Genomic DNA, 18,379 nt, shown 5'->3' with positions numbered 1-18,379 from the left:
TTAGCAAATAAATCGTCTTTTTCTGAATGAAATTACATGGACTCAATGGAACTTATTTAGCATATAGCTAAGATTTTATTTATTCCCATGTTTTTTTTATGTATATCCTAGCTTCTCGCTAGTTTTCATATAAATAAAATTACAAAAGTAAAAAAAAACTAACCCAAACACCTTACACATCTTAAAAATAATCTGATACACTCGTATAGCTTCTCTAACCAAACACCAAGTTTATCAACCTCATTAAGCTATAATGTACAAATAACACCTCACTTTGTCTCCATGTATCTTTCAGTTTCGAACACTTAACTTATCGATATTACACATCAATAAAGAACAAATGTATCAATATATGTCAAATTAAAAAGAAAGAGATGTTTTCAAGTAGGACCAAGTGGATATGATAAAGATGTGGTGGGGATTGAGAGCAATATACGCTCCAAACTTATAGATCGAAAGACCCACTACAAGTATATCTTATAGGATTTTTGTGTTTCTCGTCATAGTGCAACGAACTGGTCCCATTTCCCACATACGCATATATCAGGGTTTGCCAACCACCGTATTTTTTATCGTGCAATGTGTCTCTAGTACAAAAATAAACTTTAAATGTCAAAAAAACATAATTACAATAGTATGAAATGGAAAACATATGAGGTATATTTTCTTGTTCGGGTTATGCTAGTAGTATTTGTAAACACAAAATGTTAACCATTAGCCAACTTGATATTCATTTTTCATATCTATGTATTTGCATTTAAAACATTCTATTCAAACTCATAATTATTATTCCTTACGAATAGAAATTTCTCTTAGCTCCGCTTCATCTATTCAATCTTCATAACTAATTTATCTACAAAAGTAAATTACATCGTGTTATTGCTATCAAATTGTACAAGAGTACATATTCACGAGTAATAGTTATTTTCATATTTTGGGTACGATATAGTATCCACTTGGGAAACTTTTATAATATTCATATATATAGATAGTTAAATCATTAAATGAGATTTTATAATCAACGGACAGTGGGGAATATTATCATGTAAGGTATATGTGTAGCCGCCTAGCTAGGTGCAAACTGGTAAGGGTGAAAAGAGCAGTGGTCAAACTTTAAATCAATTGTTTAGCTATGGTTCCCCTAAAATTTTCAAGCTACCTTCCATAAAGTCAAAATCATAATAATTTACTAAGGTCAATGACAATGGCTTTTTCGGGTTGAGCCGAAGATTTCTTCGGGTTTTTTTCTATACCATTTCTCAATTTGTGCGTACCTTTTCATAAAGTCAAAATCATACTGAAATAATTTACTAAGATTGATGACAATGGCTTCTTCAGTCTTTTTAAATACCATTTCTCACTTCCCCTATATCCCATATGCAGAGATCGATTTTAGAGATTGAGTTTTGTTGTTGTACTGTCACTTTGTACGTTTTATTTTTATGTAAGGACTATGCTAATTTTCACTTTATCGTTTCAATTTTATCAGATGTCCCCAAAGGGACGTTGTTTTTTTGGATAAAAGCACGCCTTTTTTGGTTGAATCATCCAATTACACAATGAGGTTAGCGAAAAAGGGGGTGGGGTCTTAGCGGATATGTATATACATAAAAACGGACAAAGAAAGTAAAAATACTTTGTTGGAAGAGTATGTTAGATAGTATGTTTTTTAGAAGTATTAACGTAACATAAGGAGGCAAAACGGCTGAATAAAATGAATAGAGATATCATTTTTAGTGGTTTAATTTTTCGACCTACTAATTTAGTTCTATTTTCATAACCCCAATTGCCATCTTAATTGGTATGCATACTAAATTTGGTAGTTAAAATTTTTTTTGTACCTTTACAGTATGTTTTGTAACTGAGCAATTGGTAAAATAAAAACATGCTTATAGTACTTGCTAATTGGGTAAGGAATTTTGGTAAACAAGATACCAAACAAATTATCCATGATGAGTTAGACGACACATTCAATTAAATGTAAAAGTGGGCAAGTAGATTTCTAATTTTCTACTACTCGCCGCACGTCCAAAAGTAATTATTCACGGCCATGAATGTCTTAACAATTTCAGTCCAAAAGGTCGTGGTTTATGGGCATCAATTTGCTCAACTTTCATCGAGGTTCACACATTGCATTCTGTCCCTGCAAGTGTTATTAACAGGAGGTTAGGAAACGAAAATTCAGTGAGTTTTTGGCAGGACCTTTGGATAGGTAATGAGGCTCAATCTGGTACATTCCCACGTCTTTATGCATTGGAACTAAACAAACAAACCCAGGTTAGGAGAGATGGGGAAATGGTTTATGGACGTGGTCTTGGCGTAGGGATATTCGAGATGGGACAGAAGCTTTGCAACTTGCCGATTTGACTTACTTCAGAAGGATCGTCAAGATTCTTGGGCATGGAACTTTCCAGGTGAGGTTACTTTTTCGGTTCGTCAATTCCGATTATGTCTTGAGCGTGCTCTTCTCCCCTGTGAGCCATCTAAGACGTATTGGAATCATTTGGCCCCTAAAAAGGTGAACATTTTCATATGGAGGCTTCTCCGTGATCGTCTCCGACTCGATTAAACCTTAGTCGTAGAGGAGTAGAGATTAATATCATTATTTTCCCTTTATGTGACTACCAGGTGGAATGTATTGAACATCTTTACTCCTCATGTCCATTCTATACTGAAATAGCACAACTTTTCATTGATTGGATTGGTATTGACATGCCTACTGCTAGCTAGGCCTGACTTGATGATAGCCTGGATAAATGATTCGTTACTCCCGTCAAAGTCATTGGTTGGAAACTACTTGTTTTGTGTGGTGGTGGTCGATTTGGAAGCATACAAATAATGTTCTTCATTGGGCGAGTGAGGAATCTTGTGGCAACGTTTTTCAAACTATCACATCTCTTTCTTACTTTTAGATTTCTAATCGTGATAGAAAAGCTAGTATTCCTTGGCATATATGGGCAACAAGTCCATCACTTTTATTGTACTTGTAATTGTAATGTTTCTTTTATTATAATGTCAAATAAAATCTTAGTTGTTAAAAAAAAAAAAAAACTCGCCGCACGTGGTAGATTAGCAAAGGAATGCAACCATAGTTAAACTCTTACGAGTCACGAGCTGCCTCTTACGACTCAAGTTGATTTACATGAAAAACGAGTCAACTCGTTAGGTGACTCGTTTTTATCCAGTCTCTTACGAGTCGCTGTGTAATCTTGTACCGAGTCACGAGTCGCAAACTTATAATTTTTGTAATTTGATAGTATGGTTATATATTATACTTAATTTGCTACATTATTTTGTGTGTTATTTATGTAATTTTGATTATTATATTGTGAATTTGGATATAAATTGTAAGTTTATGTATCAAAACTATTAAATATGTAATATTTTGGTAAATTTATTGAGATAACGAACTTATAATTTGCTTATAAAGACGTCACATATATATAATTATGTTATATTATGTAGCACTTAAAAATATTCTGATTCTTACGAGTCGGGTCACGTTTCAAATCACGAGTCAAAGAATCATGTTTTCGAGTCGAGTCAAAAATTACAAGTAAATAATTATGACCTTTCCATTAGTACCAAAAGGAATTTCAAAATTTCACTGAACATTGAAGAATCACTTTCCTATTTGAAGAAGATTGGAGGGACTTTTTTTTTTTTTTTATCATTTTGGTAGAAAATGAAAACAATCTCTCTACTTTGATAAATGTAAGGTTTGTCAACATCTTAACCTTTCTCTTACACCAAAATTTTGGGGCTCAAAACTTACGAAAATCGACACCGGGCAGTTTTTTTTTTTTTCATTCTCAACCTGCAACACATTGCAACAAATAATGTAGTTTCTACTCAAATTTATTCTCACAAGAAACATTAAAATAAAACCATAGTCATTAATTTGTTACAAAAACTTGAATTTACATCTTGACATTTCACTAATAAAATTCGATGACTATGTATGTCATTTAAGTTCGATCAATCACAGTAAATAAGTTAAAATTTGTTAAAAGTATATAACAGAAAAAAATATTAGAAAGATGTTCTGTTTTAATTAAAAACCCAAAAATATATATATATTCGTATCCGGTAGAAGCATAGTGATTTCATCGGTTTATCAATGTTATTTGTCGTTTGTCTTCATACGAAAAAGTCCATATCAATCCCCAAATATATTCTACCCGCACTTAGATATATAGTCTTCTTGAAGATGTGAATACATGGTCACTCAATACCTTTTTCTAAATTATAGAACATCACCTTTTCCCATTGCATATGTTCTGTTTGGTTGGAAGTTTTACATAGATATCATAAAGGGGAATTGATAGAGGTACGTACTACGTGATTTGATTGATATACCACAACAATGGAAAATCTATGTTAAGACTTAAGAGTGTTAGGATGTGGTATATTTATCAAATTATGTGACTCGTGTGTGGACATACTCCTATCACTAATTAGTGACATGCCAACGCCATTGTCAAGTTCACGACTAACAGCCTACACTAAACCTTAAGCAACATATATTATATCTACTACTCCTTTATAATATTATTCACCCCTTTATTTTAAGAAATGGTTAAAAAATAGTTAGAAAATTACTAGATTGTCCTTAATAAACAACCCTTAAGGAAAGGGTTATTAGATATTGCCAAAATTATCCTTAATAAATTATTTTACACTTAAAACCCGTATCTTCTACTATATCACTATCACCATTGTATCAACTTACACGGTTAGACCATTCGACATCAATTGTCGATGTTATTGATCACCACTCGTCACCGACACCACTAAACCACCGTCGCTGTCACCGCCGCCGCATTGCGCGGGTACAATGCTAGTCTAACAATAATTATATTGCAAAATATACTTAATCAAATAGTACATATGTATTAATGCAATTTTAATCCTTTAAAAAAAATACAACAATAATGTCCAATCCCCGTATAAGTACGTATGGGGAGATGAGATGTCGATAGTCCTGTCTCTACCCAGAGATAAAGAGACTATTTCCATCAAAATCTTCGACCAAGTAGGAAAAGAACAGTGAGTGTAAGAAGTAAATAATCATACCTATCGTCGGAGTTTCACATTGCTACATTAAAAATATAGTATTTGGTTTTAAAAAATGAAGATATATATATTTGGTTTCAAAATCAAGCACGTCCAAGTGCACCTGAGAAGTGATAAATTGATAATCCTAATTAGCTAATACTTAGCTACGTTCCACTTTATTTCGATACCAGTTGATCTAATATGCTTTTTTACACCTTCGTTACATCTCATTTTGATAAAACTGTTTATATCACACCTTTTACTATATGTTTTTGACAAAGTTCACTGTAGTTGGTGCATATATGATTTAGGTCTTGGTTGATTTCGGTTAGGACTATCCCCTTCTAAGTACACGTACCCTTGACTCGAATTGAAAAGAGGTAGCAAGATATTCGATCATGAAGTAAAATGAGAAAGCAGCATTTGGTTTGTGGAAACCACGTGGAATTGAAGAACACCCGACAGAAGGTCTCCGTAGCAGAACCGGTGCTAAGCCGGTAATTACGGTGGTTTCTGACTTTTCAAACTTATATGGTGTTCAGACGAAAAGTATTATATAAGTTAGTAGTTGTTTTATATAGTAATTATTTTAACTAAAAGTGTAAAAAGCATAAGGTAGTGCGCATTTTAGTAATAATATTTTCTTGGGGAAACCGTTGATTGCGGTTATAAAAATATTTAAACGTGGTCCACTTTTTTGACCATTTTCTTTCCTTTTCCCAAAGTCGATTTTCTAAGCTCCGTACACTAAAAAGTATGGAAATTTTATTATTATTATAATCATTATTATTATTATTATTATTATTATTATTTATCAAACCACATTTCTAAGAAGTTGACAAATAATCTTGCTCAATAATATACTATACCTAACTTCGAATTTTCAGAAAAATAACTAATAGAAAATAGGTTTGTAAAGAACGTTGCTATGTGTGAAGCTAATATCATATCTCATATCTGATATTTGACATACAACTATATAAGAGCACATAGGCGAAACTATATAGAACCTAGGGTAGTCCGGGCTATAGGTTCGATAGATCCATTTAGTGTAATTTTTTTTTCAAAAACGATGTATTATTTATTGATGTTATAGGTCAAACAAATATGGGATACCTTTTAATGTGACTAACTCAAACTTTCAAAAGATTATCCTAATAATAAAACTCATAAAGAGGTATTTGTCCAATTAAATGATAAATGGAAACTACCAAAGTGTCAAAAACTCTTGACAATCATTAAAAATAACCAAAAATATTAAACAATCGTAACAATTTAGTCGGTATCGTTATTCTGCGTCGATATAAGCCCATCAACAAAAAATTTTGTGTTACCCGTCCTTATCAATCCTGGGTCCGCCACTATAAGAGCATGTCGTATTGGCTTAATGTTGGTATTTGTTTACGTGGCATCCAACTTCGAACGCCCACGCCACCCCAATCAAACATTGGTTTGGCTTCAGGGACTTTTTGGTTTACTCGTTCATAGGGGTTATATGTTATCATGTTATCTCTATATGTACCATTGTTTGAGATTTTTTTTAAAAAAATGTAGATGTATCTATCTATGTTGATGGATGTATATGAATATTGAATTAAAATTACCATCTACTAATGTTAATGTGTTTGATGTCCATTGTTATATTAAAAAAGAAAATGTTTAACTGACGAGTTCAAACCTTAAATTGGTTATGTGTTGTATACATGTCGTCAAAACTGTAAATATAGTAAAGTTTTAAACAACACTAAATTTAAAAGTAAAAATTCGATAGTAAAGGTTTGAAAGCAAATTTATCTTTCTTTTAGTTAGGTATCTAAACATACAATTTTATGTAAAAAAGATTTAATTATTAAAATGATATTACAATTCACATTTTTCATATATAATAAATACTATGCTAGTTCCATACATCAATTTCCAGTATTTTCCACCACATCATCACCTCGCTGAAGTAGAAGTGGACCCCATACATTAATTTTTGACTTGGTTGACAAATCTAAATGAAAATTTTGTACTGTACGAGTAGTCACAATACCCTTGTTCCCCCTCATTCACTCTTGGAGGACGAGACTCGTCTTTCAGATCGTTTTCGTTCGTGCGTCCCTCGGGACGAGACTCGTTCCTTTTTTTTTTCTTTTTTGTTTCAATGCAACGGCTATAAATGAAATTTCAAATTTTTTTACACAAATGGTCCCTGAACGGCCATATTTCATAATTTTAAAAATTTCAAACTTTTAGTCCTTATTTATCATATATAAATACAAACCATTTATCTTATTATTCTCTATTAAAAAACACACACTTTTCTAAGCAAATAAAACATTCAAAAAAGAACCATGGCAAACAACACAACAAACATGACCGTTCACAATGCAAAAATGGGCATGAAGGACCATATGCTTAACGATGATACAAACAGATCTGTAGTTAACAATGTGATTGAGAACATAACTTCCAACAAAGCGGCAATCACAACTGAAATTGAACAACTTGAAGGTGCAGAACATGCTCGTAACGCCGTCGAATATGAGTACATTATTTATCTTCGGTAGAAGATCGACTGGCTCAATCAAACTATGTTCCAGCTTACCACTGCTACTACCACTTTAAACGCCACTCTAGACCACACATTATTCTGGCAAGGTGCTATCGGTGGTAGTTGTCCTGATGATTACCTTAATGACCCTAGGGAAGAGTACGCATATTTGCAACCCGGCGACCCTGTCGGGTCTCCTACACCATATCAGTACATTCATCGCAATGACGGCGACCGTACTGTGGACTCAGACTACTCCGAGTATTAGTCTTATGTATGCTTTAAACTAATGTGTTAGTATTAAGTGTGTTTATGTTTTAATATTATTAATGTGTTAGTATTATGTCTGTTTTATTTTATTGTATTGTATGTTTTTTATTTAATGAAATTTTTAAGTGTGTTTTTATTAAAAAAATTGAAATTGTATAAGTTAGAGGGTTAAAAGTGTATAATTAAATATATGGTAGAATATTAGGTTAAAAAGGTAAAAATAAATAAATGGTGAGTCATAGACTAGTTTTAACATTATGGGTGTTTTAGAGATTAGTCCTTGATTAATCCTTGGATTGATGTGAAGTTGATGTGGTGCTGACAGATATCAATTCTTGAAGGATGAGTCCTGAACACTGTGAATGTTCTAACGGTATCTAAGACTTGTGAGTGAAACAAGTTAAATTAAAGTGTAAAAAATACATGGATCGGTAGTCAAAATCCAATAGATACTGAGTACTACTATATTTTAGGCTTTTAGCTACTCGTTTCATGGCTCACGAAATACGGAGTAGCAAATAAAATTACATGGCGAAACTTGCGATTTTTGCTATCGTGCTGCAAAAAGTGCAAATGATGTTAATGTAATGAACATTAACATAAATAATAAAAAAGAATCTAACAATATATAATGTGACCTATTTTAATAAGTGTTTCACTTAATCATAACTTTTCCAAATTTTATAAACATTTTCTAATAGTAATATTCAAATACAGTATTACTTCTTATTATGTATGTAGGTCTTTTATGACTTTAATGTTGTGGAATAATATATTATTACTATTCTTTACGAAAGAAGCCCAAAATTAACCTAACTTGGTTGGATGATATTGAAATACAACTTACGACGAGAGTAGATTAGTTGTAATAATATTACATTTTTGAATCAACTTGTCAAAACTTTACGACTAATTAACATTTTAAAATTCGATGGACTATTAAATAGGTCAATAGTAGTGTTTGCATCCTCTCGTCTTGTTGCCTTTTTGTATGGTGTTTTGAATTATTGAATGATCGTATTCGTTTTGGACAAAGGCTGCAAGGCTTTTCACCTTTGGGTTGTAACAAAATTATAACTTAGATCCCAAACTCAAATATTTCAATTGTTGAGTCTAATACCGTCTAGATTATTTAGTTCTTTACATTTAAATGTAAGTTGTTTTAACTGTAAATATTAAAGTAACGTAATATTCAGTATCATTTTTTTCGAGTTATGAGACTTAATACAGTCTTTAACGCATGACTTTTGTTTGCAAAGGTAAAGAATTTACACTAAATCACTGTTTAAACCATAAGACATAAGACCCCTTAAATAAAGGCGCTTTAGGTATGGATTTTTCAATCTTGGGTGTATATGTGTGGATTTAATTTGGGATTAGATTTTTGAGTGTAAGAATATATAGTTATAGTAATTTACATAGAAGTAAAAGGTAAACGGGTAACAAATTGCGTCGCCACTCTTTTTTGTATAACAAAATCAAGACGTTTAAAAACTATATTCATCGATCGTATGATCCGTTCGACCCTTCCAAGTACGTAGCTCGACGGCCTCAGGTGCAAAGATCTCAAAGGTATCAAATGCAAATGATATAAACATAATTGTTACCAAGCAAAATAATTGGTATTATTATTTATCAACAAACATAATTGTTAGCAAGAAAAATACATAAATTGTCGTCAAAGTTCTTATTCATAAAAATCTTGATATCGTTCGACAAATATGATCCTCACATCTATAAATTGTTATTGGTTGTGCATTCAATCAATATTCCAAAGTCTTAATAGATTTTTTAAAAAAGCATATAGATCGTCTTCAACTCTTATATAACTTCAAATTATCTCGAAGTGATAGATATTGTTAAGTGTTTCATATGGTTACATGATAGATAGTATTTTAGTTGTATATTAAGTTATCTTTAATGTTTTTTAGAATACAGCGTATTAGTTAGTGGTTCGAACCCTAGCAGTGATATCTAAGCGGACCTTATGTTAGAGGTTATAACTCGAAGGCATCCTAGAGACCAAAGATGAGATATCACGACCTACACGCGTCCAAAAAGGTAAATGCCCAAAATAATGAGAAATTGAGATCCGATCCCTGATCTTCAAGCCAACATTTCCTACCCCTAGTTACTCCAAAAAGGACCTCAGGTAACCACTTAAGTCATTTGTCATTTGATTATATTTTAGTAATGAGTCATTAAGGGGTGTTTGGTATTGCGATTACAAGACAAAATCTGCTTTTTCAAAATAGATTATGCGCGCGTTTTCAAAACTGCGTTTCGATAACTGCATTTTCATAGCCAATAATCACTTTTTCATACAAACACTTTTTTAGATTATTTGCGTTTTATAAACGTAATAATCAGATAATCATTTTATAACGCAATCCCAAACACCCTCTAATTTGTTCACTTAAAGTTTCAATAATCAATCCCAAAACTATGTACAAACACTCAAACAGGGTTATACAAAAACCGATTATAACCTAAAATAGTATTCAAAGTGTCATATTTTAAAGCCCAAGTAAAGAAAATAGTGATAAATCTACATCTTTTTACACGAATGTAGACTAAATGTAGATATATTATGCTACACCGTGTAAATTTTTATAAAACTTTGAGGAAATTTCTTTATTTTTTAGTTTCAAGTATTGGATTAAACCCCTTAAAATAACAAGTGTATGAAGTTTTTTCACTTGCTCCAGGCCCAAAAATTAACTGTTAAAAGAATTTTACTATGTGAATAAAAGTTATTTTTGCTGTAGCGAATATACACACAAATAATTTTAGTTACAATGGCACTAGTTAACAATCACGTACATCTCCTTTTGGTTTGGCTTAAATCCACGACATAATTGCATATTAACTCATTTTGTCAAGAATATTACGTATAACGATTTGTTACAATTATGTTGTGGATCTTTACCTTTTTCGAAGGACAATCTTACAATCATATCATTATCATCACAATTACACATTCCTTGGTTAATGATTTTGATATTCATTCGATATTGATATCTTCAAGTATTTAAATTAAAATATAATAATATAAATAAAAATAGAAATAAATAAAATAGAAGAAAAACCACCGATTTTTCTAAATAAATGAAAGCCAACAAAGTCACATGCCATTGCTCATTTTTGTTCGCCTGTTCATACTCACAAAAACCCTTCATTCTTCATTCTTTTCCAATAACTATTATATACAAAGTAATTCATAATTAAAATGCATTTAATAAATCTCTACTTTTGGCCTCTTCCTTTTCATCTTCTCCATATATACCAACTCTTTCCCTCCACCTTCTTCTCAAACTCTCCCTATCTCTTTCTCTCTAACACATCATAAAACCATTGCCATTTGTCAAATTAAACTTTGTGTCAAAAACACAAATGGTGAAACTAATGGGCCTTTCTTCAATGGCAACTACTCTGTTTATGGTTATGGGAATTCTGCCTTTGGCATTAGCAGGTGGACATGATTATGGTGCTGCATTAACCAAAAGCATTTTATTTTTTGAGGCACAAAGATCTGGTTATCTTCCTGGTAACCAAAGAGTTAATTGGAGAGGAAATTCAGGACTTTATGATGGCAAATCCAATGGGGTAATTTAGTACTTCCACTTTTATGATTTCAATCTCCTTTTTAGCCTTCTTTCTCTTGAGACATGACACCTACACAACATGTACAACCATTATTCTTTACTTACAGTATACAGCGGTGTAAAACATGACATTGTCATATGTATGTAATTAATTTGGTTTTTTAATAATATTGTAGGTGGATTTAGTGGGGGGATACTATGATGCAGGGGACAATGTGAAATTTGGGCTTCCAATGGCATTTACAGTGACAATGATGTCATGGAGTATAATGGAATATGGAAATCAAATGGGGGCAAGTGGTGAGCTTGGTCATGCCATGGATGCTGTTAAATGGGGTACTGACTATCTCATTAAGGCTCATCCCCAACCTCATGTTCTTTATGGAGAGGTAACTTTTTGTTTTTAATCTTTATGTTATTGTTAATTATTTTTTAAAAGATATGGTGAGAATGTTATATTGTTTTATTCTACATAATAATAATTAGACCATTGGTTTTTCATAAAATAAAGATTTGTGGAACAGTTTGAATTTTGCTAATGGACAAGTTTAACTTAAATGGAGTAACTTATTTATGTTTATTTTTTGTATTGAAAATTAACTTAGGAAATTTGTTTCTTTACTAAAATGGGAAAATTCAGTAGCAAATGTTGTTTTAAGTAAAAAATAAGTGATTATAATGGTAATTTGTTGTAATTATATCATTATTTTACACAATATTCACTTTCTTAATTTATTAGGAATAATTGATTTGACCAAATTTGTGATTTTTTACTAATCATACAAACATAAAGCACATTGTAAAAAAAATAAATTATATAGGGGGTCTCCTATCTATAGATATTAATTATGATATTTTCGATGTTGATTTTGAAGTATACGTTGTAGGACCCATAAAATTATAAGCGTTTGAAACAAATTGTGAATAAGAATAATGATTATTCCGCATAAATTTATGTTTATTTAAAGGTTGATTATGACATATATAATAGTTTCATTATCCTTTTAGTTATTTTGATTAAAGTTTATTATATAGGTAGGAGATGGTATAATAGTTTCATTTATCTTTTTAGTTATTTTGATTAACTTTTATTATACAGGTAGGAGATGGTAACACCGACCACTATTGTTGGCAAAGGCCAGAAGACATGACGACTTCTCGTTATGCTTATAGAATTGATCAAAATAACCCTGGTTCCGACCTTGCGGGAGAAACAGCTGCCGCAATGGCTGCCGCCTCCATCGTCTTCCGTCGCTCTAACCCAGCTTACTCACGAGAGCTCCTTAAACACGCATATGAGGTTTGCCTAGTCTCTTTCACTACTTCTTAGTAATTTAAAGTTACTTAAAGTTTACCACTTTATATTAATGGTTGTAAATAATATTTACTTTACTTTAGGTATTTTGAACATCAAACTCAAGCTTGTTGTGATAATTTGTGCCACATTTTAAAGCATTCAATGGTCTAATGCGTATGATAGTAAAAGACAAGCGTAAGTTAGTAAAGCAGTTGGGGTAAAAAGCAGCTGCGGTTATTAACTTTACTGTCTGGCATGTTCTTGGCGGTTTAAATTAGCAGAGATATAGGTAGCTAGCTTAGGTGGCCACCTATATATATACATACATATATATATATATATTGCGCCTATCATACAATAGTCATTACTCCCCTCTTTTACTTTATTTGTTCATTTTCCAAAATTTAGCCTATGTTTACACCTTTCCATGCTCAATAGGTTGCAACACTACCTGATTTATTTGTAAAGAGAGAAAAACTTTTGTCATGCACAAGTAACTCTAATAAATTAAAAGTGTATATATATTATTATATATATATATAGATATAGATATCTTATGTCATGGCTACTCCCTCTAAAATGCTTAACAACTTCTATTAACTAATTGTTAATAGTTTAGCTGTGCAGTATACAAATTTCATCTTGGTCTAAACATGTCACATGTTCAAATTTCATCTTCCTATGTTTTTTTTACAAATTCTATCTTTTGTTTAAGGTTGATTAATATCTTCTTTTTACATTTTCAGCAATAAAATATATCAAATTCTCAAAAGATTTATTTCATATTTTTTATTTACATTTAATAGAGAGCAAAAACAAAGAAAGCTAAAGTGAACATCCAAAAGAAAAAGCAAAAGGGAATTTGTTGAACTTGCATTATAATTTATTCTTGGCACATGTTTGGGTCATAAAGTTTAGGTACAATTGCTCTTCATCACGGACATTATGGTCACACCGTACACATTACCCTGATTATATATATATTTGCACAAGTAAACTTTATACTTATATCACACTCGGTAAGTTATATGTATTATTAATTAATTTTAATTACTACGTAGAATATGTAATACGGTCGGTGGAAGTACTGTTACACACACTCACCCCACAACAAAACATTACATTTCCTATGTTACCCTTGTAACGTGTCACTGATATACTACTTTTTTTTGTAACAGTTATTCGATTTTGCCGACAAATACAGGGGCAAATATGACAGTAGCATAACCGTGGCCCAAAAGTACTACAGATCCGTCAGTGGCTATGCTGTATGTGATCACTCTCAACTACCTATCTTAACTACCTCAACTACTATCCCTTTTTAAATTACTTTTTTGCCCTTTTCTTAAACATTTTTCTTGTTGGTTTGGGCTTGGGCAGGATGAATTGTTATGGGCTGCTGCTTGGATGTACAAAGCCACTAACAATCAATACTACTTGGATTACCTTGGTAAAAACGGTGACGCCCTCGGTGGGACCGGATGGGCCATGACCGAGTTTGGTTGGGACGTTAAGTATGCCGGGGTCCAGACCCTTGTTGCTAAGGTATTGATCATTTAAATGTTTGTACATTATATTAGTTTAGTTACAAGTTATAGGATTATATCATTATAAGAACATTACCTTTATATATTTGATAAAATGCAATAGGGGGTACTAATTAGTAATTACTTATAATTTGGAATGATGTAATGCAGTTTTTAATGGGAGGCAAAGCAGGAAGTCATGCACCGGTTTTTGGTAAGTACCAAGAGAAGGCGGAATCGTTCATGTGCTCATGCCTTGGCAAGAGTAATCAAAATGTTCAAAAGACTCCCGGTGGTCTAATTTATAAGCAAAGATGGAACAACTTGCAATTTGTCACAAGTGCGTCTTTCCTAATGACTGTCTACTCCGATTACTTAACATCTGCACGAAGAAACCTACATTGTTCTTCGGGCAGTGTTGCACCCTCTGAGCTACTTGCATTTGCCAAGTCACAGGTAAAGAAATGGTGCCTGTTTTCACTTCTTGAAGCCGATATCAAGATATTTGGAAATTGAATAATGTATTTTTTTTTATATTTTTCTTTTAGGTGGATTACATTCTTGGAGATAATCCTAGGGCAACAAGTTACATGGTTGGATACGGAAACAACTACCCACAACAAGTGCACCATAGAGGCTCATCTATTGTTTCGGTTAAGGTTAACCCGTCGTTTGTTAGCTGTAGAGGTGGTTATGCAACATGGTTCAGTAGAAAAGCAAGTGATCCAAATCTTTTGACTGGGGCTATTGTTGGTGGACCTGATGCTTATGACAATTTTGCTGACCATAGAGACAATTATGAACAGACCGAGCCTGCTACATATAACAATGCTCCTCTTCTTGGTATTTTGGCTAGATTACATGGTGGTCATGCAGGCTACAACCAACTACTTCCAGGTACGTTATGTTTGATCGTGTTCTTTTTGAGCTATTTCTATGTTATTGTTGTAGATTTATTCAATTATATGTGTTCTGTTTTTGGTTTCAGTTGAAATTACTATTGCTAAGCCCATTGCTGCTCAGCCAAAGCCTGTCGCTAAAGAAAGTCCATTCGCAGGTAAATTTATATTCACTGCCACCCAATATAGCATCATGTTACTTAGAATCTTGAGTATATGATCAAAAGTTATCTTCTTGAGAATCTGATACAAGGTTCTATCTTTACTTTGTATAGCTCCAGTTGCAATTGAACAAAAGACTACATCTTCATGGGAAGCAAATGGGAAAACTTACTACAGATACTCTGCCATTGTGACCAACAAATCAGGGAAGACCATTAAGAACCTTAACCTATCCGTCTCCAAGCTCTATGGTCCTGTATGGGGTCTAAGTAAGAGCAGTAGCGGTTCCTATGGGTTCCCAACATGGGTTAGCTCATTACCAGCTGGAAAAAGCATGGAGTTTGTGTACATCCATTCAGCTTCACCGGCAGATGTCTCAGTCTCGAGCTACACATTGGCTTGATCTAGAACACATTCTCTAGACGCGCAATCAAGCTAGAAGTGGTGATTTTTAAGTCATTTGGTGTTTCTTAGCGTGTGTAAGTATCGAGGAAGAAAGGAGTGAAGAGAGGGTTTAATAGAAGTGCTCATCCTCTTTCTCATCCTCTTTAATTAATTAGCATATATTATATAGTAATTGAGTGGTAAAGATAGATTAGACTCGTCTGTTTCTACTTCAAGTTAGCTTATTGAAGTTGTCTTTCACTTGTTTTTGGTGTGTTACATGTTGCAAATTTCGCAACATTTTAAGTATCAACTTCCAATATGAATAGAGATTCTGATATGCATTTGTGTTTTGTTTGACCTGTTTTTTGGTATACACTTGATGCAATATAAAAACCACAAGATACCTTCCGTTAAGTAAAAAAGAGACAGTTATAGAAACATACTACAGTATGTTGCTTATCTTTTCTTTTCGTCTGACAATTCTTGCAAGGTTTTTATATGTAATCAAATTTCAATATCTTGTCCAGGAAACCCAAATTTAAGTAGCTGAGATAACTTGTCGTTTAAGCTTAAAATTTATAAATCGCGAACTCTTAAAAAGCTGGGCAGAACTTAAATCATAGCACTAGAAGATAGATTTTGCCATTTTGGATTGAAGCGACTATGGTAATTGCTTCTTGTTAAAAACGATCACGGACCTTCTAACTAGTTGTTCAACAGTTGTGTTTTATTTCAAGTTAGATACATTTTGTCGCATGTTTTCTGCAATGCCACTTTCTTGCTATAAACCTGCCAAGCGTCTATGGCAAAGAGCAGTACAACCTTGTGAACGGAAACTAGTTGATTTGAATGTAAAAGTAAGTTTTTACATGGTGATTCTTTCAACTGTATTTTACCTTCTAAGGTAAAGATGCATGTGGACCAAAGACAAGAGTTTTCTTTCTCATACCCGATTTGGTAAAGAAGACAAAGGCATCTGGTTTCAAGTTTTTCAAGCCAATGAGGTCTCGACAACCACCATCAGTCACTATCAAAGCAAGGCTGTGTTACCCTAATTTCTCCCTTATATAAAGAAACACAGCCGCAACACAATGTGTTTGGCATCATAAAGTATGTGTCACAATGTGTTTAACTTTCTTTTTTTCTGTCATAATTTTATCTACATATCCGTTTCATTTGTTGTTTCATTCATTTAATCATATACTGAATTTTAAGGGTTTTTAAGTGTTGTTTGAAATAAAAACAAGTGTTAATATTTGTTACCGAATTTAACACTATAAAGAGAATATAATAATGTTTTTAAAATGTTACATGAGCGTGAGACGTGACGATGATAAAAATTATTATATGTTGAAAACATTATATATATATATACGGATAAAAATAATCAAAACCAAATGTTTAAAGGTAAAACCGTAAGTGTGTGAAAGTTGTTTGATGAAAACATGAAAACTTAAAAGGATTAGTGTCAAAAAAAAAAATGAAAATGAAAACTTTAATGTAGGGTGAAAAGTAAAAAGATAGAAACTATAAGGGGTTAAAATGAAAATTAGTAAATATAAGTATGTGCTATAAGAACTTGTACATTATATGCTTAGAGGACTTGTACATGTCATATTACTTTTTAGTATATGTGGGTTATAAGAAGTTGTACATTCCATGCTTAGAGGACTTATACATGTCATATTACTTTTTAAGTAAAACTGTAAATGTGTGAAAGTTGTTTGATAAAAACATGAAAACTTAAAAGTTTAGTGTCAAAAAAATGAAAATGAAAATTTTAATGTGGGATGAAAAGTAAAAAGATAAAAACTTTAAGGGCTTAAAATGAAAATTAGCAAATATAAGTATGTGCTATAAGCACTTGTACATTTCATGCTAAGAGAACGTACATGTCATATTCTTTTTTAGTATATGTATGGAAAGTAAAAAAATAAAAATTTTAGGGGGTGATGTTTAAAATCTAGTTTTAAATTTATAAACAAGAAATACCCTAGAACTAACTACTACACACTCTCAGGCAGATGACTCGTTCGTATGCAATATAGTTTAAAGGTGTAATAACCGTTTTAGAAATGTTCTAAATAAGTTCCTCGAATCGTACTTTCGCCATTAAAACGGCTAGACAGTTCAATTTATTTAAGTTCTTGACGTACTTTAGACCCAATTATGTGCTTATATGAAGGTCAATTTGATCTTAATTCTTGATTTATATGACGAGTTTATGATTAAATACTAAAGTTCGGTTCGTAAACGTTCGTGTTCATAAAAGTTCTAGTTCAAATGTTCATAAATAGTCCTTGCATTTATTAAGTTCATTTATTATGGGAAGACTATAAATAAAAGACTTTAGAGAGAGAAAACCATATTCACCATCTTCTCCGTCTCTCCACTCTCTCACTAGAACACACACCAAAACGCCATAAAACACACACTAGGGCATCTCTTGATTTTGAAACGTTTAATCGAAATCGTTTGTACTTTTGGCATCCTTGTGATAATCAAAACATACTTCTTGAATCATTTATCAGGTAACAACAACATTTGTTGGGTTTTTAAGCAAATTAAAAATGTACGTTTTCAAGTTCATGTTCTTGATGATTTGGTCTAATTTTTGAATGAAAATCGTGTTAAATGTT

General features: G+C 32.3%; 1 protein-coding gene and 1 non-coding gene across 2 annotated transcripts; one reads left to right on the top strand and one right to left on the bottom strand.

Moving 5' to 3' along the window:
• Positions 1 to 1,402: 1,402 nt before the first annotated feature.
• LOC122602445 lies at positions 1,403 to 1,505 on the bottom strand. Its single transcript, XR_006324264.1, has one exon. It is a non-coding gene; the product is annotated as a U6 spliceosomal RNA (small nuclear RNA).
• Positions 1,506 to 11,172: 9,667 nt separating this feature from the next.
• LOC122599986 (endoglucanase 6-like) lies at positions 11,173 to 16,090 on the top strand. Its single transcript, XM_043772617.1, has 9 exons — positions 11,173 to 11,470; positions 11,646 to 11,858; positions 12,569 to 12,769; positions 13,945 to 14,034; positions 14,147 to 14,311; positions 14,464 to 14,748; positions 14,841 to 15,189; positions 15,281 to 15,349; positions 15,467 to 16,090. The coding sequence occupies exons 1-9, from the start codon at positions 11,258 to 11,260 to the stop codon at positions 15,754 to 15,756; spliced, it is 1,875 nt and encodes a 624-aa protein (XP_043628552.1). The 5' UTR covers positions 11,173 to 11,257; the 3' UTR covers positions 15,757 to 16,090.
• The last annotated feature ends 2,289 nt before the right edge of the window (positions 16,091 to 18,379 follow it).

This window comes from Erigeron canadensis, chromosome 5 (assembly GCF_010389155.1).
Source record: "Erigeron canadensis isolate Cc75 chromosome 5, C_canadensis_v1, whole genome shotgun sequence".
NCBI lineage: Eukaryota > Viridiplantae > Streptophyta > Magnoliopsida > Asterales > Asteraceae > Erigeron > Erigeron canadensis.
Note: the sequence above shows the minus strand (reverse complement) of the source record. Positions and strands in the feature narration are given on the sequence as shown.

Coding starts and splice junctions, on each gene's coding strand:
- LOC122599986 (XM_043772617.1), top strand. CDS start 11,258: ATGGTGAAACTAATGGGCCTTTCTTCAATGGCAACTACTCTGTTTATG. Junction 12,770..13,944: donor TCCTTAAACACGCATATGAG/GTTTGCCTAGTC, acceptor TTTTTGTAACAG/TTATTCGATTTTGCCGACAA. Junction 14,035..14,146: donor GATCCGTCAGTGGCTATGCT/GTATGTGATCAC, acceptor GGGCTTGGGCAG/GATGAATTGTTATGGGCTGC.